Genomic DNA, 21,918 nt, shown 5'->3' with positions numbered 1-21,918 from the left:
GAAGAGGTGGAAAAATTCAAATATCTTGGAGCAACAGTAACAAATATAAATGACACTCGGGAGGAAATTAAACACAGAATAAATATAGGAAATGCCTGTTATTATTCAGTTGAGAAGCTTTTAACATCCAGTCTGCTGTCAAAAAATCTGAAAGTTAGAATTTATAAAACAGTTATATTACCGGTTGTTCTTTATGGTTGTGAAACTTGGACTCTCACTCTGAGAGAGGAACATAGGTTAAGGGTGTTTGAGAATAAGGTGCTTAGGAAAATATTTGGGGCTAAGCGGGATGAAGTTACAGGAGAATGGAGAAAGTTACACAACGCAGAACTGCACGCATTGTATTCTGCACCTGACATAATTAGGAACATTAAATCCAGACGTTTGAGATGGGCAGGGCATGTAGCACGTATGGGCGAATCCAGAAATGCATATAGTGTTAGTTGGGAGACCGGAGGGAAAAAGACCTTTAGGGAGGCCGAGACGTAGATGGGAGGATAATATAAAAATGGATTTGAGGGAGGTGGGGTATGATGATAGAGACTGGATTAATCTTGCACAGGATAGGGACCGCTGGCGGGCTTATGTGAGGGCGGCAATGAACCTTCGGGTTCCTTAAAAGCCATTTGTAAGTAAGTAAGTATCATTTATATTTGTTACTGTTGCTTCGAGATATTTGAATTTTTCCATCTCTTCGAAGATAAATCTCCAGTTTTTATACTTCCATTTCGTACAATATTCTGGTCATGAGACATAATCATAAATAATGTAAATATAATAAAACGTGTCTTGCTTGGGCACCTCTGGGCCTCACCTGGCCAGGTTGGCCACCACTACCTCATGTGGCGAGGTTCACGTTAGTGATAACAAGGCAGTGTAGCGACGACACGGCGGAGGAAGAGGGCAGTCAGTGCCGTGGCTCCCACGAGGACGGGCCGCTCTCGTGTTTGAATTAAGCATGACATTCGGCACGCTTGTGGATGACGGGGGTTGCTACCACTTCAACAGTCGATAAATAACCCCCCGTCATGGATCTCCACTGGGTGCATAGCAGATTAGCGGAGACAGTCACCGCTCTGTCCAAGCGAGAGCGGGCCAGTCTGTCCAAATCCCTGCAGAAGTACCTGCAGGTCATCCAACCGGCTTCAGTAAGTACCGCACAATACAACGAGTACGACAGAATTTACATTTTTTCTTGAATTTTACTCCAACCATACGAAACTTTAAAAAAAATGTGGAAATTAACTAAAGTTTACCGAATAAACCAAAAACCTCCTTAAACATAACTACTATCTATAGAAAAATCTATATTCAAAGATTCTAAATCCATTGCACGTGCGTTTAAATCTGGTGATAATAGTGACTCGGTTAAGAGAGAAGTTTTATATGATATTCTTATTGAATTTGGTATTCCCAAGAAACTAGTTCGATTAATTAAAATGTGTCTCAGTGAAACTTACAGCAGAGTCCGTATAGGTCAGTTTCTATCTGATGCTTTTCCAATTCACTGTGGGCTAAAGCAGGGAGATGCACTATCACCTTTACTTTTTAACTTTGCTCTAGAATATGCCATTAGGAAAGTTCAGGATAACAGAGAGGGTTTGGAATTGAACCGGTTACATCAGCTGCTTGTCTATGCGGATGACGTGAATATGTTAGGAGAAAATACACAAACGATTAGGGAAAACACGGAAATTTTAGTTGAAGCAAGTAAAGAGACAGGTTTGGAAGTAAATCCCGAAAAGACAAAGTATATTATTATATCTCGTGACGGGAATATTGTACGAAATGGAAATATAAAAATTGGAAATTTATCTTTTGAAAAGTTGGAGAAGTTCAAATATCTTGGAGCAACAGTAACAAATATAAATGATACTCGGGAGCAAATTAAACACAGAACAAATATGGGAAATGCCTGTTATTATTCGGTTGAGAAGCTTTCATCATCCAGTCTGCTGTCAAAAAATCTGGAAGTTAGAATTTATAAAACAGTTATATTACCGGTTGTTCTGTATGGTTGTGAAACTTGGACTGTCACTTTGAGAGAGGAACATAGGTTAAGGGTGTTTGAGAATAAGGTGCTTAGGAAAATGTTTGAGGCTAAGAGGGATGAAGTTACAGGAGAATGGAGAAAGTTACACAACACAGAACTGCACGCATTGTATTCTTCACCTGACAATTAGGAACATTAAATCCAGACGATTGAAATGGGCAGGGCATGTAGTACGTATGAGTGAATCTAGAAATGCATATAGAGTGTTAGTTGGGAGGCCGGAGGGAAAAAGACCTGTAGGGAGGCCGAGATGTAGATGGGAGAATAATATTAAAATGGATTTGAGGGAGGTGGGATATGATGGTAGAGACTGGATTAATCTTGCTCAGGATAGGGACCGATGGCGGGCTTATTTGAGGGCGGCAATGAATCTCCGGGTTCCTTAAAAGCCATTTGTAAGCAAGTAAGTAAATAAGTAAGTAAGATACTGAAATAGCGTAATAGCGAGATGGTATTTTGGCGAGATGAATCTAAACATTTCCATGGGATTACCAGACATTCGACTTATAGGTCGGGAAAACCTCTGAAGAAACTGAACCATGCAATCAGAGCAAACGAGATTCGAAGACACGCCCATTGTTTGTGATTAAGATCTACGGGGATATTGATAATAACAACTATAAAGTACAAAAAGAGGCAGAATAGTTTTCTGGAGATGGAATAGCTCATCAAGGTCTGATGATGATGATGATGATGATGATGATGATGATGATGATGATATATTTTATCCGACAAGTAATTAATAATATAATGGCATAGCGCGCTTGCCTACTGATTCCAGTTTGCGCTCACTCTTGGGTTCGAATCCCTTTTGAGTTATTTGGCTGAATTTTCCCCAGATTTCCCCAAATTTTAAGGTAAATGTCATAATCCCATAGCGAAACTTGGGACTCATCTAACCATATACCATCTCTATGCCTGGAACTCTCCGAGGACAGACTATAGTACAGCTGTGCAGATTTTAACACATTATTTCTTGAATAAGAGTACAGGAAAAATTGTAAGAAATGAAGCTGTGCTAGAAAGAATGGGTGAAGAAAGAATGATGCTGAAACTGATTAGGAAGAGAAAGAGGAATTGGTTGAGTCACTGGCTGAGAAGAAACTGCCTACTGAAGGATGCACTGGAAGGAATGGTGAACGGGAGAAGATTTCGGGGTAGAAGAAGTTATCAGATGATAGACGACATTAAGATATATGGATCATATGAGGAGACAAAGAAGAAGGCAAAAAATGGGAAAGATGTATTATTTTCCTTCTGTAATCTGGAAAGAATCAAGTTGTAATCATTTAGTCAAGCCTAAAATCGGGGAATGCTGGTTTTGCAGTGAAAGACCTTCCCTTCGGCGGAACACTATGAATGAGAGAATTGCAATTCGAGAAAATGTCCTATTGCACATTCAAATATCCTGACGTTCTAGGCTATTACCACGTGATGACTAATTACTTTGAAGAAATTGCCCAATTCCAAGACGCTGCCTACTTGTAGGCACGTATCAGTCGGTGTTGCAAGTTCAAGAATACCTTATCACTGGGTACTGTGGACGTCACAGTCAGGTCTGCCAGTTTTATGGCGTGACTTTTTTTTCCGCCATGTGACAGCAGGAAAACAAAGGTTTCCGCTGTGTTGAACTTCCATATGTCATTAATTATGAGTTTATGTGACATGTTCTGCAACATATCAAACTTCAGCCTGAAATACTTAATGTTGTTACAGTTATTATCATTATATTATTTTCGAATGCCTTCTTTAGGTTAAATATAATGTACATAATCTTCTCACTTCTTCATCCGTACATGATTATCCAATCAGTTTCAGAATTAATATACAGGGTGTCGAAAAAGGCATTCAATATTTTGAGAGACTCTTAGAATTCATCAAAACAAGGAAAAAAAAAAGTCTAATAAACATGTACCCTAAAATTAATACCTTCTGATAAGTGAGATATGAGTACTTGTCCATCAACATCACAGGAGATGCCCAATGTGATTTCTATCAAAAGAAACAGCATTCGGTAATCTGAGAAATGGTAGAACCACTTAGTCTAAAAAAAAGAATCTTATTCAGACGCTTGTAATGCCCCATTTTGATTATTGCGATTCCTTACTAACTAATGTAAGTTCACTCTTAGCTGAGAAACTACAACGTGTTCATAATGTGTGCATACGATTCATCTGCAATACTCGTAAATTTGACCATATAACACCTTCCCTCCAGTTTCTTTCATGGGTGCGTCTGAAGGAACGAAGAACAATACATTCACTGTCTCTTCTGTTTACAATCATGCATACTTCTACTCCGAATTATCTGTTATCGCGCTTTCAATTTCTTATAACTCTTCGAAACCGACATCAAGCACTTCTTTCTATCCCTCATCATAGAACGTCTTTATACTCATCTTCCTATACTGTAGAAATATCTCCCCTCTGGAATTCGTTACCTAATGACGTCAGGGACTGCCGGACTTTATCACAATCCAAAATTAAATTCGAAAATTGTGTCTTAGTTAATGTTTTAGGTATTGCTAGAAGTATTGATTTGTGTTTTTTTCTTTTTCTTTTTTAATCTAGATTAAAATTGCAACTTTCTTGTTTATGTTAGTTTAGGATACAATTAATTATGATACTTAATCACTCATGTAAAGTTTGTGTGCCTGCAACCTGTGTATATTTTTGTGTGGCTTTACTTTGTTTATAGTGTTTTTTCTCTGTTTATTTCTATTACTGTATTTGTATTCCTGGTGTTGTGGAAGAGACGGCCTGATGGCCTTAACTACACCAGAATAAATAAATAAGTAAATAAATAAATAAATAAATAAAGGTCTTTTTCCCTCCGTCCTCCCAACTAACACTCTATATGCATTTCTGGATTCGCTCATACGTGCTACATGCCCTACCCATCTCAAACTTCTGGATTTAATGTTCCTAATTATGTCAGATGAAGAATACAATGCTTGCAGTTCTGTGTTGTGTAACTTTTTCCATTCTCCTGTAACTTCATCCCTCTTAGCCCCAAATATTTTCCTAAGTACATTATTCTCAAACACCCTTAACTTCTGTTCCTCTCTCAAGGTGAGAATCCAAATTTCACAGCCATACAGAACAACCGGTAATATAACTGTTTTATAAATTCTAACTTTCACATTTTTTGACAGCAGACTGGATGATAAAAGCTTCTCAACCGAATAATAACAGGCATTTCCCATATTTATTCTGTGTTTAATTTCCTCCCGAGTGTCATTTATATTTGTTACTGTTGCTCCCAGATATTTGAATTTTTCCATCTCTTCAAAGGATAAATTTCCAATTTTTATATTTCCATTTCGTACGACATTCTCGTCACGAGACATAATCATAGGGTATACTTTGTCTTTTCGGGATTTACTTCGAAACCGATCGCTTTACTTGCTTCAAGTAAAATTTCCGCGTTTTCCCTAATCGTTTGTGTATTTTCTCCTAACATATTCACGTCATCCGCATAGACAAGAAGCTGATGTAACCCGTTCAATTCCAAACCCTGCCTGTTATCCTGAACTTTCCTAATGGCATACTCTAAAGCGAAGTTAAAAAGTAAAGGTGATAGTGCATCTCCCTGCTTTAGCCCGCAGTGAATTGGAAAAGCATCAGACAGAAACTGACCTATACGGACTCTGCTGTATGTTTCACTGAGACACATTTTAATTAATCGAACTAGTTTCTTGGGAATACCAAATTCAATAAGAATATCATATAATACTTCCCTCTTAACCGAGTCATATGCCTTTTTGAAATCTATGAATAACTGATGTACTGTACCCTTATACTCCCATTTTTTCTCCATTATCTGTCGAATACAAAAAATCTGATCAATAGTCGATGTATTACGCCGAAAACCGCACTGATGATCCCCAATAATTTCATCTACGTACGGAGTTAATCTTCTCAAAAGAATAATGGACAAAATTTTGTATGACGTCAACAAAAGTGATATTCCTCGAAAGTTACTACAGTTAGGCCCGATTGTATAAACCATTTAATCTTAGATCAGAGGTTAAATTGATCCTTGTTTCAGCTGAACTTGGAATTTTGTATTGTATAAAGTCTAATCTGAGATTAATTTGTCTCAAACTAAAGTCAACTTTGACTGAAGAAATTTCTCCGATTAAATTAGATGATCCAAGTTCAGTTATTTCTTTTCTGTTTGAAATATACGAGTGACAGATTGTGCAAATAAAATATCCATTATTATTAATATTAATAGATATGATAGGTACATTCATAAATGTTCAATTAACTGTATTACTAAACGAAAATTGTCGTTTTATAAAGCTTTATTATGTTTAGCAGTATCAAACACCATAACATGATAACAACTTGGAGAACAGTCAACCTTCTTCTTATTGTCCGCCATTATTTACATTGCACAAAAAACCAGTGTCTCCAACAGAGTGTATGGAAAGTCGCCAAAAAGTAGTTGTAAAGTCGCTAGATTTCTCATTATCAACAAAGAAAGATCAAATTTTGTCACTATGGGGTGCTAAAAAGGTCACTAAATCCCTATTTAAGCAATATAAAAGTTAAAAGAAATTATTGTTGAAAAAGAGTTAAAATCGCTAGATTGGCAACACTGAACAAACCTATCCGCGCATCACATATTTCACCTGTTTATGCGATGTTGCCAAATCCTTTTCACGTGAACTTAGATTGCATTTGAACCAAGGTAATTTGATCGCAGAAAAGTTTCATACAATAGAAGAAGTGTCTGAACTCGGTTCACTTTTCGATCTTCGATCAAAGTTGATCTTTAGTCAGGGAGTTTTATACAATTGGGCCTTAGTCTTGTCCCCCTTCTTAAAGATAGGTACGATTATGAACTCCTTCCATTGTTCTGGTACAATTTCCTTTTCCCAAATAGCAAGTACAAGCTTATAAATTTCTCTATATAATGCACTTCCACCCTCTTGTAGTAATTCTGCTGGAATTTGATCGATACCTGGAGACTTATATAATAATAATAATAATAATAATAATAATAATAATAATAATAATAATAATAATAATAATACACAACATTTAAAATGTCGATAATGTAAATTGTAAACACTGTATGTATGTTGGACTCTCACTTTGAGAGAGGAACATAGGTTAAGGGTGTTTGAGAATAAGGTTCTTAGGAAAATATTTAGGGCTAAGAGGGATGAAGTTACAGGAGAATGGAGAAAGTTACACAACACAGAACTGCACGCATTGTATTCTTCACCTGACATAATTAGGAACATTAAATCCAGAAGTTTGAGATGGGTAGGGCATGTAGCACGTATGGGCGAATCCGGAAATGCATATAGAGTGTTAGTTGTGAGATCAAAGGGAAAAATACCTATAGGGAGGCCGTGACGTAGATGGGAAGATAATATTAAAATGGATTTGAGGGAGGTGGGATATGATGATAGAGACTGGATTAATCTTGCTCAGGATAGGGACCAATGGCGGGCTTATGTGAAGGCGGCAATGAAAATCCGTGTTCCTTAAAAGCCAGTAAGTAAGTAGTAGTAGTAGTAGTAGTAGTAGTAGTAGTAGTAATACACAACATTTAAAATGTCGATAATGTAAATTGTAAACAATTTTAATAATGATCCCCCTTGATAAAATCCTGCGTACGCCACTGTGTGTAAGTATCGTTGTCAGTATTAAAAACAACACAAGCTCCTGGAGTGCGAACCCTGAATCACTGGAATAATCTGATCCTGTGATCATACTACGAAACGAACATCGTGTTGAAGCAGAAGTGGGTATAGTTTGATTTTTAGGGTCAGTCCCTGCTCTCCTCTTATCCACCTCAACAAAAGGTGCATGTTTATCTCATGGTTCGCTAGTTCGGCCACCAGTTGGCGCTGGCCTCAAGCGATTAGCGAGTAGGTGAAAGGAGAAGCGCTGAGCGGGGTAGGGAGGGGAGAAGCCGCTTGGCTTTTGAACGTTTGGATTCAACATTCCACGTTTCGGCCCGCGCGCGATTGGAAGGCGATGACTCGGGCGTGTTGCGAACAATGCTGAGTGCTGGATAAGTGCGGTGAGATCAGTGTCAACACTAAGTGCGTCAGTTTTCGAATGTTTCAAATTACAGTGAGATGAAGTTTTCAACGGAGAAGAAAACAACACTCTGTATTTACACCGAAGCGGAATACGGTACCGAAAAGGTAAAAACTGCTCCTTTACATACTGATTTTATCACACGTTCACTTGTTGCTATGGCAACTGCATTATTATCGTTAATTTTTTAGAGTCTATGTCGTATTTCACACAAATATCTTAATGCAGCTTAAGCAAATATTATCGTTTATTCATTTAACCATTGTTTTTAAGCTTTATACATTCTCAAATTTAAAATCGACGGTTGTGATTTTGAATCTTGTTTGAAACATAGATGTTTATCGCTTATAATTTTGATATATTATGTAGGCTTGATCTCGTGCTAACCTCAGATCAGGTGGATCCCACCAAGTCTGCCTAGGCATAGTGCTTGTATTTTATTAAAAGTAGCTTAAGGGACCAACTAAAGCAATTATGGACTTTCTAAGGTGTGAATGTTACCTTCGTTGTTTCGTGTACTCTTACATGACTGGACGTTCTGTCTACCCCAAGCTACGTGAGTCCCAGCGAGTGTCTTTGTAGTGTCAGATTTCTTACTTAAATATTTTAGTGAAACTTTTAAAAACAAAGAAAATCGTCATGAAAAACGAGTAATCACTAAAAAAAAAGGATATATCAGTTTGCTGTAAGCAATCAATAAGCTAACCTCAAATCGCGTGGGTCCCACCAAGTGTGCCTATTGCCTGTAGCTTATTAAAATTATCTTAAGGATAAATTTAGAGAAAACAACTAAGGCAATTAAGGACTTTAAGAGATGTGACTATTACCTTGGTTGTTCTGTGTAGTCTCACATTGCTGGTCGTTCTACCTACACCACCTTAAGTGAGTCCCAACTAGTTATTTTGCGGTTTCAGATTTCTTTTTAAAATATCTTAAGGAGTGACAACTTTAGAATGGAAGAATTTTGTGAAAAAAAAAAAAAAAAGAGAATAAGCAAACAAATATTATAAAATATCAAAATCAGTTTGCAGTAAAAAAATCATTATGGAGTGTTACAGATAGATTGCTTCGTAAGATATTAATAGATTTCTAAATCTAATTCAAATCACTTTATATAACACAGCTAATACTTACGAATTCAGATTTTTATAGTACTTTTGAATAAATAATAATAATAAAATATATCTTGCTAATTCTAAATGAGGGAGTAGAGCAAGTGGACAGCTTCAAATACTTGGGGTGTACTATAAGCAGTAACATGAGCTGCTGCCAGGAAGTCAAAAGGACGATAGCAATGGCAAAGGAAGCTTTTAATAGAAAAAGAAGCATTTTCTGCGGACCTCTGGAGAAAGAACTAAGGAAGAGACTAGTGAAGTGCTTTGTGTGGAGTGTGGCATTATATGGGGCAGAAACATGGACATTACGACGAAGTGAAGAGAAGCAAATAGAAGCATTTGAAATGTGGATATGGAGAAGAATGGAACGTGTGAAGTAGACAGAAAGATTAAGAAACTGAACTGTGTTGGAAAGAGTGGGTGAAGAAAGAATGATGCTGAAACTGATCAGGAAGAGGAAAAGGAATTGGTTGGGTCACTGGCTGAGAAGAAACTGCCTACTGAAGGATGCACTGGAAGGAATGGTGAACGGGAGAAGAGTTCGGGGCAGAAAAAGATATCAGATGATCAGATGACATTAAGATATATGGATCATATGCGGAGACAAAGAGGAAGGCAGGAAATAGGATAGACTGGAGAATGCTGGGTTTGCAGTGAAAGACCTGCCCTTGGGCAGAACACTATGAATGAATGAATCCTATTTTATTATTCTCAGAAAATATGCAAGCTTTTGATAGCTTAGTTCACACTATAGTTTCAAGCAAGAGTATTTTTAAACTAATCTGTGAAGTTTGAAATTACATTCTATTTATAAATCAGATATTTTTAAATTACTTACTAAGTAAACTTAACATACATTATAATTTAAGTTATAACAGTGCATACAACTAAAGATAATATGAAGTTTTCTCTGCAAGTAAGGGAAGAAAACTCTCCTTTCAGTCTTACAACGCCAAGAGATTTCCGTTGTTTTTTATAAACTCGAAAGAAAAATCCCTGCGATACTAGAGCTACATATTGCTGTGTGAGCCACTTGACGTCGAGGTTTCGCGTGCCCCTGCTTGAAGAAATCGATATGTTGAAGAACGCGTCCTGAAAAATCGTTAACCCCTATGACATTAAGAAGCCTACTGTAATATGCGTGTTACGCTTCCACTGCAGAAACCACACCTTGCGGAAGGTAGTGTGACAGTTCACAGCATTTGAAAACATATGTTAATGCACAGAATGACTGTTTTCATTTGAATTCAACTACTCTACTAAAATAACGATGTATAAAAAATGTCATCAGTCATCACAATCATCACTTCATGGTATAGGAGGATCTCCTGTTTCGGCCTATACAAGATGGGTCAAAAGTCGCTTTCCCCAATATTCGTTTTTAGGTTTCATACTTGTACACATAGATGTCATAACTTGAATAAACGAATACAATAAATGGTAGGTTGACAACCATGTTCGTGCGTCAACTGTTTCTCCGATGTCATGTCTTGTTATTGTCTTGTTTTGTTTTATTGTGTTGGGTTGTGCTTTTATGCAATAACTGCTAGTTTCTTGCAATGAATCGCAATCTGAACTGACACCATGTGATTTTTCACTGTGGGGTATTTTGAAAAATGATGTTTTTGCTTAGAAACCGCAAGATCTGCATCAGTTTATTTATTTACTTATTTATTTATTTTGCTAATAGGCCTAATTGTAACATAAAATATAATATAAACAGAAAAAAACTTTAGCTCGCCCCTAAAGAGTAGAACTCGTGCTCAGGAGTGGAATCCTGAATTTAAATTAAGAAGTATATAATGCAATTTGTCTTATGTCTACTACGCAATAATATATAAATCTAAATTTACAATTTTTCAATTTTTATAAAATCCATACATAACTTTTTAAATTTAATACTAAGTAGAACTATTAGAATTGACAAGATTAGGATATCTAAATATAAATTTGTTATATATTCTTGGGCCTAAATTACTACTATGATGAATATTGTAGCAGTGTTGCATTTTGGTTCAAACGATCTTAAAGAATTCACATCTTTTGTTTCATAACTATGAGAATATAATTCAAAATTATTCCAATTTTTATGTATTAAAAACAATTTTTGAGATGGAAAATCAATAAGTTTATGAAGACATATTTTAATTATTTTCTTCTGTAATAAATAAAGTGGATTAAAATTGGTTTTAAATAAGCTACCCCATCCTATAATTCCATAAATAATTATCGATTGAAATAAAGTTAAGTATATTGTACGTAATAAACTTATTGACAAGTAATTCCTCAATAAAACAAAATAATATATTATTTTACGTAATTTATTACAAATGTAATTAATGTGTTGGTTCCATTTTAAATGACTGTCGAAAATTATGCCTAAATACTTAACTTCAGAGGACTCCTTAATAATTGGACATTTACGCTGTATAAGACAACAATTAGAGTTATGTAATTTAATACTTAACATAGATATAGGAGGTTTGTTACATTTTTCAGATAATGAGAATGGAATAATTACGGTTTTGTTTTCGTTGATAGAAAGGTAATTTACGACAAACCATTTTGTTTTATTAATTTAAGTCCATCATTTGAATTAGTATATGTGTCATACAAGATTTTTCCACCAAAAAGTAAAACTGTGTCATCTGCATAAGAATAATGAACACCATTGTATTGTTGTAAGTCAATTTTTAATAATTAGTCATTAACATTATATTAAAAATAAAATAGGGCCTAGAACTGTGTCTTGGGGAACACCTATATTAATCAAATCGAAGGTTCACTTGAATAATTGTCAATTTTCGTTATTTGATTTCTGTCGCTGAGATACGATTTTATTAAATTTAAAGCATTATCTTTGGTTCCTAATAAGTCTAATTTCTCACTTAAGATATCAAGTTTCACTACATCAAATGCTTTTCTTATGTCCAGAAAAGTACGAATTGCTTTTATTACCTTTATTCACTTGTTTCTATTAGCTTTTGTGTGCAATTGTTTAATCCAAAGCCTCCTCAAAATGATGTACTCAAAAATTACAATTTCCCTTTATTCAACAAGAGGTAATTTTTACAAAAGAATAGTTTATAAATGGAAAAAAAAATGATTATATACGTACTGAAACCTGAAGAATCAAAAAATGGGAAAATAAATACATGGTGCCATTAAAAAAAAAACAGACTCATTGGCACACTCTTTAGAAATGAAAAGCATAGAACTTGAAAACATGTTCAAAATATTCCTTCTTTGATATCCTACAACTTTTGTATAAACAGTTTCTTCATAAAATCTATACTAATAATAAATCTGTAGCCGAAATTTTTCTGGTAATTTTCGATTTTCCGAAAATAATTGGTCCTAACATATATAATTAACACCCTGAAACCGAAAATCGCTTTTTTGAAATTTTTGTTTGTATGTCTGTCTGTCTGTCTATGTTTGTTACCTTTTCACGCGATAATGGCTGAACGGATTTCGATGAAAATTGGAATATAAATTAAGTTCGTTGTAACTTAGATTTTAAGCTATATGGCATTCAAAATACTTTATTTAAATGGGGGGTTATAAGGGTGCCTGAATTAAGTAAATCGAAATATCTCGCTTATTATTGATTTTTGTGATAAATGTTACATAACAAAAGTTTCTTTAAAAATAATTTGCGATACGTTTTATTCCTTGAAAAATTTTGATAGGACTGATATTTAATGAGATAAATGAGTTTTAAAATTAAAATAACTGCCATCTAAGGCCGTGTAATGAATTAAAAAACAAATGACTTCGTCTATAAGGGGCCTTGGACAGCAACAATCGAAAGCTATCAAAGATAGCCTACAGAGAATGTTTCTGTGTTTGTATGAAGTAATATCTGAAGCTAAATTAACCGATTTGTATAATTAATTATTATTTCACCATTGGAAAGTGTAGTTTCTCTAGATGGACATAATGCTATAATGTTATTACAGTAACTTCTGATATAATATAATATAATATAATATAATATAATATAATATAATATAATATAATATAATATAATATAATATAAAATAATATAATATAATATGTAATATTATATAATATAATTTATTTGAAAGGTTCAGTACCATAGTGGGCCAAACGCCATTTATGAATACGTAGAAAACAAGGGCTAAAATTAACTTATTACCATAATTCAATGGAAACCTATAACAAGTAAAATAAAATATACACATTAAATCTAAATGATGTCAATGTTCATTAAACTATGGTTGCATGTAACAAAAATTAAGAAACAGGTTAAAAGAATTGTCATTGCACCAAATGAGTGTCTCTGGACCAAAATGATCGCATTTTAATTATTTGGATGCAATTTAAATTAAGTAACATATTAAACGATTTATCCTTCTATCAAACACGAATGTTCCCTGGATCAAATGTCCTATTTTAATTATGTAATTACTTTATATTTATTTCTAACGGGTGCAGCGGAGCGCACGGGTACAGCTAGTTATAAATAAGAAACTTACAAGCATTGTTTCATACTTTTTACTCACTCCGTATATAAAAAAATGAAGAAATGACTTAATCGGTGGGCCATGCTTAGAATTTAGCAGGCTTTGACAATTTGTGAAACAAGAGAATAGCATTTATAGTTATAAAGTCAAAGCCTGACGTTCTCTTGTTTTACAAATTGTCAAAGCCTGCTAATTTCTAAACATTGACCGCTGATTAAATTATTTATTTCTTAATTGTTTTATACATAAGTTTCTTACGGAAATGTTAAAACTCTATATTGTACACTCAGAAAAAACACATTGTATATTTATCTACGTGTTTTGCCAATTTTAGCTACACATTTATGTACATATTCTCACTTTCACATCACATAAAATCTGGTCTCTGTTCATAAGCCAGTACACGTTTCAAGTAATTACAAACTCATTGGAGTGAAAAGGTGTAAAATTGTTGGTGCGATGGTGGATTGCAATGTCTATAGAGAAGATTACGTCCATAATGACAACGGCGAGTAGACTAAATTAATTAACAACAATGAAGTGTGTTACTGGAATGAAACACAGCGCTGGCGTTGTGATGATAATAATAACAATAAACTGCTGACATTCATGAGACAGCGCCCACATTCCAACGCGGCACGCATTCGAAACCCATCGGTAATTGACTCCGATTATGCCTGGTACGTTGTGTGGAAACAATACTAGCTATGCGCCTTCATTAACATATAAGGATTGTACACGTTTCACTCGCTAATTAGAAATCACGACGTTTGGCCTATTTTCCTTAATTGTCGTAAAATGACGATAAACTACGAAGTGATATTTTCTGTATTTTTCTTTCAGCCAGCCCATTCTTCGCTTAACAAGGTCGTTCTCTTTGTAAACAATAGAATGCAAGACTTGCACTTATTACTGTAATTTTCTTATGTGACACGAGAATTAAGAAATCGTCATTTCATTGCATCCACCCGTTTAAATATACAGAGTTATCCGTTTTAGAAGACTTACAATAAAAACGTAAAGGGGTAAAGGCTGGTTCACAATAAACCGGAAAGGAGAATCGGAACGAAAACGAAAACGGTAAAATTGTTAAAATGTGTACATTTAAATGTGAGCATTCACAATTAACGAAAAGCTTGCCGGAGCCCGGAATCGGGAACGGAGAGTTGGCCAAGTTTCAACTTTGGCGTTCACGTTTCCGATCACAGCCCACTAGATTCATTCTATTGCCATCTGAAAGCTATTTTGTCGTCGTATATTTTGTAGTAAGAAGACCGTGACATAACCTATGCATTATTTTGTTCTGTGCTGTGCATCATGGAGCAAGTTTTATTTGATGAGATTCTAATATTGAGTGTTGAGGAAAATCCTCACGTTTACGATAAGCGGCGCGCCTCGTATAAAGATGAGACAATGAAGGAGAATACGTCGCTTTCAATAGCTGCATCTTTGAACACCGATCGTAAGCGAATCATATTTTATTACTGTATTGGTTGTATTACACACTACATATTCATGCTTCAATTCAATAACTACTGTTGTGCTCATTTTTGTTCTATTACAAATGTTTCTTCTCTAATTATTTTACATTATGGTAGACTTAAAATAAGTTGTGATAATAAAGATGCATGGGCATATTTATAGTACCGTACCTAATGAAATGTTTCAGTTGAAATTTCGAAGTTGGTTAACCTGTGTTTATGTTGGCTGCCTTGTACTCATGAGAGAACGCCATTGGTCAATTATACACAAATAACATCAGAATGCGTAATATCGACTTTACATATCGTTATTGACATACATATCGATATGCATAGTCGTTTGCGTTCTCGGTTTATTGTGAATAAAAAATTTTCATATTCACGTCCTCTGCTTCTCGTTTTCATTCTGGTTCTCGTTCCCGGTTTATTGTGAACCAGCCTTATCTTTCTCAAAACCTGAGAAAATCTTTGCTCTGAGAACATGAATATCCCTGGGTCGCTTTAATTACACATCATTCTTCACAAAACCCCAGAGAAAGAAATCGGGTCTAATCGATATTATTGTTTTTGTTGTTTAGTTAACTGTCCGAAAACAGGTTCAAACCTCTTATGTGACACCAATAAGGCATCATTAATGAGGCAACTAAGCCAGGAGATAGTAGGGTAGGGTGGCCACTTCATTTCCCCCTCCATTGCATACATCGCTGACTAGTAATAGGCCTATACTACATTAATAAGACTTGACATGAATACAAACAGTTCTTCCTCTGACACATATTGTCAAGTGAGAACAACCTAAACTCAGACAGAATGAATCTGAAATGGGCCGAAATACTTTAGGTTTGTATTCTATGAATGTAAAGAAAGGAACAATGGGTGCCAAACCTTATATGTACATTTTCTGTTAATGCCACTGTACTCTTGTAATTAATTTATTACTAATTTTCTTTTTGTAAATGATTCATATTTACCAGAAGCTAGAATCCTTGAATAAATTTATACAGAGTGAATTCATTTGTTTTGTCGAGGTTTTCTTGTTTTATTGCCGTTAGCAACCAGAAGATTCCATATAATTATACTAAATCTAAAGATTTTAGGGTCTACGAGTATGTTTGGGTGTATAGGTTGTTTTTCCTTTATTTTCTTTCATAGAATATACCCAATATTTAAAATATTGTCATTCTACTACTAGCTACACCCTTTTCAGTAAAAATGTTGAAAGTGTTGGAGAAAATGGACAGGTTTACCCAACTTCTTGGTTAGGCCTAATAGTTTCATGTCTTGAAATTAAAGTTCCATTCTTTATAGAATTAATGTTAATTATTATTAATTTTTTATCTAATTATTGTTTTCATTTCCATTTTCTACTTAGAAATTATAAAATTTTAAGTACAGTAGCCTACATTTCTTCAAATTCTACTGTGATTTTTCTTTCATTTTAAAAAGGCTTCCGAAAAGAAATCTGCATCAATAAATAGGCCTACATTTAAACATTAAGGAAATATACAATTCCTGTAGGAAAGTTAAGTCCTATACAGGGTGCAACAGAATAACTATTCATAATTTTCTGATGTGAAAGAAAACATGAAAATAAATATATAAGTAGTGTCCGAAAATGCTTCGTATAAAAGATAGAGATCATCACCCACATTTATGTTTCAACTGTTCTTGTTACCATGGAAATAATATTTAAAGTTAGTTTGTTGATGTATGTCACAAAATATCGTCTGGAGTGACACGAATCCTAAAGCTGTTGAGAATCTTCGCAATCAATGGAAGTTTTCTGTAAATATTTGGGTTGGATTTGTTGATAACTATCTAGTGGGACCATATCTCATGCCTGCGCGATTGAATGAACATGTTTATGGTACTTTTCCTTAAGAAAATTCTTCCGGAGCTACTTGAAGATGTCTCGGTTAATATTCGGAGAAACATGAACTTTCAACACGACGGTGCACCCACACATTTCGGTTTAAATTGTCGAAATTATTTAATTGCACATTTTCCGAATCGTTCGTTAGGGAGAACACGTCCAGTTACTTGGCCGGCACGTTCCCCAGATTTCACTCCAGTTGATTTTCGTGTTTGGGGTCATATTAAATCAATTGTTTACGAAACGCCCATCGACACAACAGAAGAATTAGTTGGTAGAATTATTCTTGCTTTTGACGATCTTCGTAACCGATCAGAGAGATTTCGAAGGATTCGTTTTTAGATTTAAAAAAGTTACTGTGTAACCACAGAAAGTAAGTAAATAAAGTAACTTTTCAAGTTGAGATTCTTTCATTTTTACTATTATATCACTATCACTTGAAGACGAAGCATTTCCGGACATTACTTTATTAAGAAAAAATGTTTAATTTCATGCTATCACTTCAGAAAATTAGGAATAGTTATTCTGTTACATCCTGTATATATTTTTTCTTTCATACAGAAATTTTAAAGAATGAGACATTGATATGTGACCAATCTTCATGTCCACTTTCACTTTTGCATTCATTTTACACACTGTGGTAATTTTTGGGGTCACGTGCATGAGGAATATCATTGGACAGACGTCATCACACCTGTTGGCGCTTATCTCGATGAATGTTAAAGATGAAACTAGAGATAGTCCGTCGCGTTCCTCTTGCTCGCTGTAATGGCTGGAATCGTTAATAACGGTAGAAATACGTTTTAAAGTACTCTCTTGTCCAGTCGTAAGATAGTGAGATTGTAGTATCATATCACAATATTATGCAAGAATCGGATCCAAATAGCCCTATAGCCTATGTTATCTTTTATTGATAAGCATTATCAGGATGAGAGAGACTTTCGAAGGCTTGAACAAGGATTTCAAAGTGCAGAAAAAAAATGAAAATACTTGTTGAGAAAAAATATGTATAGAGAAGTCCAAGAATAGAGAGGCTCAGAAATGTTGGGCTTTTAAAAAGAAGATGGGCAGATATTCCTCAGTAGTGGTTATCATACCATTCTTCGACACCAAGTCCTCAGGTTTAAAATCGCCGGGAAGGGCGATAACATTCTTAGTGTGGCTTCCTCTTGGAGGGAAGTAAAGCTACTAGACTCGTGTAAAAGGATCTTGTCCCAGTTAAGAAAGTTCCAGGTAAAATATGTCACTTCTCGTTCACATTAAATTTCTACACTGAATAACCTCTGATTTCAAAACATCGGTAAGTAAAATACTAATAGTAATACTAGATGCAATTCCTATCTGGTCGAAATGTAGCCATCTTAGATCCATTTTAGAAGAAATTAGAACGCGTGCGGTATGATAATAAAATTGAAATGCAATGTTTCATTTAACGTTCTTTCTTAAGTAGCTATATAACTTTTCAGTGGCATGCGGTACGATAATGAAGTTATGGGAAACCTTAATGAAATATTAAACTTAATTTTAATTCAATAAAAAAGTCTCAAAGCAATGAGAATTACAGATGAAACTCAAACGTTTGGAGAGAATCTATCTCATAGCAAAAATATTTGTCAAATTCGGGAAAATGACAGCAATAACAATGGAGTGACGATAACGGCAAGAACGGTGTGACGACGATGACAACGACAAAAACGCTGTGACGACGATGACAAAAACGGTGTGAAGGCGATGACAAAAACGCTGTGACGACGATGACAATAACAGGGTGAAGACGATTACAAAAACGGTGTGAGGACGATGACAAAAACGGTGTGAGGACGATGACAATAACAGAGTGACGACGATGACAAAAACGGTGTGACGACGATGACAATAACAGACTGACGACGATGACAAAAACGGTGTGAAGACGATAACAATAACGGTGTGAACACGATGACAAAAACGGTGTGATGACGATGACAATAACAGAGTGATGACGATGACAAAAACGGTGTGACGACGATGACAAAAACGGTGAGATGACGATGACAATAACAGAGTGACGACGATGACAATAACAGAGTGACGACGATGACAAAAACGGTGTGACGACGATGACAAAAACGGTGAGATGACGATGACAATAACAGAGTGACGACGATGACAATAACAGAGTGACAACGATGGCAAGAACGGTGTGATGACGATGACAATAACAGAATTACGACGATGACAATAACAGAGTGACGACGATGACAATAACAGATGAACGACGATGACAAAAACGGTGTGATGACGATAACAAAAACGGTGAGATGACGATGACAATAACAGAGTGACGACGATGACAAAAACGACTTGGCGACGATGACAACAACGATGGGAAGATGATGTAATGGTGTGACAACAATGATATGATGTCACTTTCATCGTAACTGATGGCAAGTGACACAATGCAAGGTTTCCTCCTGAAGCGATAGTTTTAAGAAAAAAGGAATCAACTGGGCTACAAGGGAGGACTTAGATATGTTCCACGTAAAGTTATATAATTAGAGAGTATATGGAACAGTTAAACAGACGAAAGACGATATTAAAGTCCTCTGGTGTGAGAAGAAATCAGTGAAGGACACACAACTTAGTTTTTCTTTATATGAAGCGACATTCTGAAATAAATTAGTCCCATCTCACAAATTTTTCACTATGCTACGCTAAAAGTGTATCGTACGTGTATATTATCGCTTTAATATTGCAGAACTCTCGATTACAAATCAAATGAGTGGTCGAACAGGTCTGTAGCTGCTCTCGATGCCGAGATATTACTGAGAGAATCTACGCGAATCGCCACCTGATTGTCAAAATCACTGTCTCATCGTTAGGATCATAGTTATCGTCGTCTCATTAGTCAACTCCTTCACTATCTCATCATAATCGTCATTATCGGCACTGTTGTAGTTGAATTTATCGTTGTTAAAGTTTACCATTGCCTTCATCGTTATGAACTCAGTACCACTGGTCATCATCGTCTTTGAACAATGTCTGTAGCTTGTATAAAAGTGGATCTTACTTTCTCTCACGGGTTATAAGCGTTAGTACCATAGAACTTGTTTTCTTTCCCAGCGAACCAAAACAATATTAATTGTAACCATATAATAGCAGTTGCTGCATATTTGACGTATGCGATGCTAGGGTGGGCATTAAGGAAGCATCACGCCACAGGTTTAATTGTAACTTCCTAGGACGACGGAAATGTGTGTTGTCGCATTGCAGGAGGGCTGGCCGCCAGTAACCTTGGATACAGTCTGCATGACTGTCTTGTAAAAAAACAGCCTGCATAAGTACTGCATATCCCATATTTGAGGGCACATATTGCCAAATTATTTACATCTGATGACACTCTGAGGTTGTTCCACGATGATACAGGCTCGTAATGTTTGTTATTAACAGAATTTAATATCGATGTGTGTGGGGCAAGATCCTTCTTAAAGAAGACGTACTCACTGCGTAGAAGAAAAGAAGTCTTCACGGTCTTAGGATCGATTTCAGCAAGCTTATTTTAACTTTAGTGTACGGGAAGTGGTTGGTCAATTATCTTTCGTTGGAGGACAAGGGTTCAAAAAGTGTAAATGTTTAAAAAGTGTTCAACAAAAAAGTGCTTCATAATGTTTGTTTTACTTTGTTTGTGGACCTAGACTGTTTGAGGAGATGTGAAGGCTTTGATAATTTTTATATGAAATATTATAACAGACAATGGTTAAAATTATAATATTTTTTCACTATTTTTAATATAGAATATTGTTTATTATACTCACATTAGAATGTATGAATATTTAAATAACTCAAATTAAAAATAAATACAAATTATTTCAGTCATTGCTGAGGTGATTTTTATTTATGTTTTTAAATAGATCCTAAAACAATAATAAAAGATGAATTGGAAATAGATATGTAGAATTGCGAAGAACGGAAAATCTTAGTAAAGATTCCTTTTTCTTCTTTAATACGATTTTACCACAGCTGATCGGTAACTCCTGAGATTTACCAACATCTCTTGGTAAAAGTTCAAAATGTATACATCTAATAAGATATTTCGAGGTTTTACCGCAATGTAATGGTAAATGTTAGGAATAGATTAAAAAACGGGCTCTCAAGTGTTGTCGTAATAATTCACCATTAAAATGGGACACACTCACGGACCGGAGAACGCGAATTCGATTAGGCTATGCGCAATGTTCAACACATAAAGAGGTGAGCCTTCCTGGAGACAAATAAAAAATAGGTTGCAGCCGCCAAATTACTCTTCAAGGAACGACCACTCATATAAATTGAGGGAAAGAAGACAGAGGACGGACACTGGAAAGTTTTCTTTTCTCAATCGTACTATCTGGGACTGGAATGCTTTACCTGCAGACTTACTAAAGGCTTTACCAATAGCCAAAAATGTATTTAAAAATAGGCTTAAGGACTTTACTAATAGACGGTAGTATATTATACACACTATTTAAAGGGTGTAATTGATATCTTGTTATTTGAAGTGCTCTATCAATGAGGAAGTGTGTTGTGTCAGTGAAGTGTGTAGTGTCAGTGAAGTCTATTGTGTAAGTGAAGTGTGTTGGTGTCAGTGAAGTGGCTGTGCAAAGTATTTGAACAGTGAAATGGTTAGAAGTGTTAGTGAAATCAGGTAAAATCAGTGCAGTGAGTGAGTTGACAGCGAAATAAGTGTAGTGCCGAAAGATACTTGTACAGGTATGAACCTGTCACACTCGTGGGTCTTAGTTCGAACTTAGGGTTAAGATACAAATTAGATTTACTTTAAATGTTATTTTAAGTGACCATGCTTCATTTAATTTAGGATGCTC

General features: G+C 35.3%; 1 protein-coding gene across 2 annotated transcripts in view; it reads left to right on the top strand.

Moving 5' to 3' along the window:
- Positions 1-918: 918 nt before the first annotated feature.
- Positions 919-21,918, top strand: part of LOC138702110 (probable WRKY transcription factor protein 1) — a 219,521-nt gene continuing 198,521 nt past the window's right edge. Inside the window, exon 1 of one of the 2 annotated variants that reach the window (XM_069829688.1) lies at positions 919-1,148. In XM_069829688.1, coding sequence (XP_069685789.1) covers positions 1,029-1,148 — 120 coding nt within the window. In that variant the 5' untranslated portion in view covers positions 919-1,028. Of the gene's footprint in view, positions 1,149-8,009; positions 8,226-21,918 lie in introns of those variants that run through there. The other variant, XM_069829690.1, reaches the window with a different exon arrangement.

Source organism: Periplaneta americana, chromosome 6 (genome assembly GCF_040183065.1).
Source record: "Periplaneta americana isolate PAMFEO1 chromosome 6, P.americana_PAMFEO1_priV1, whole genome shotgun sequence".
NCBI classification, from domain to species: domain Eukaryota; kingdom Metazoa; phylum Arthropoda; class Insecta; order Blattodea; family Blattidae; genus Periplaneta; species Periplaneta americana.
Note: the sequence above shows the minus strand (reverse complement) of the source record. Positions and strands in the feature narration are given on the sequence as shown.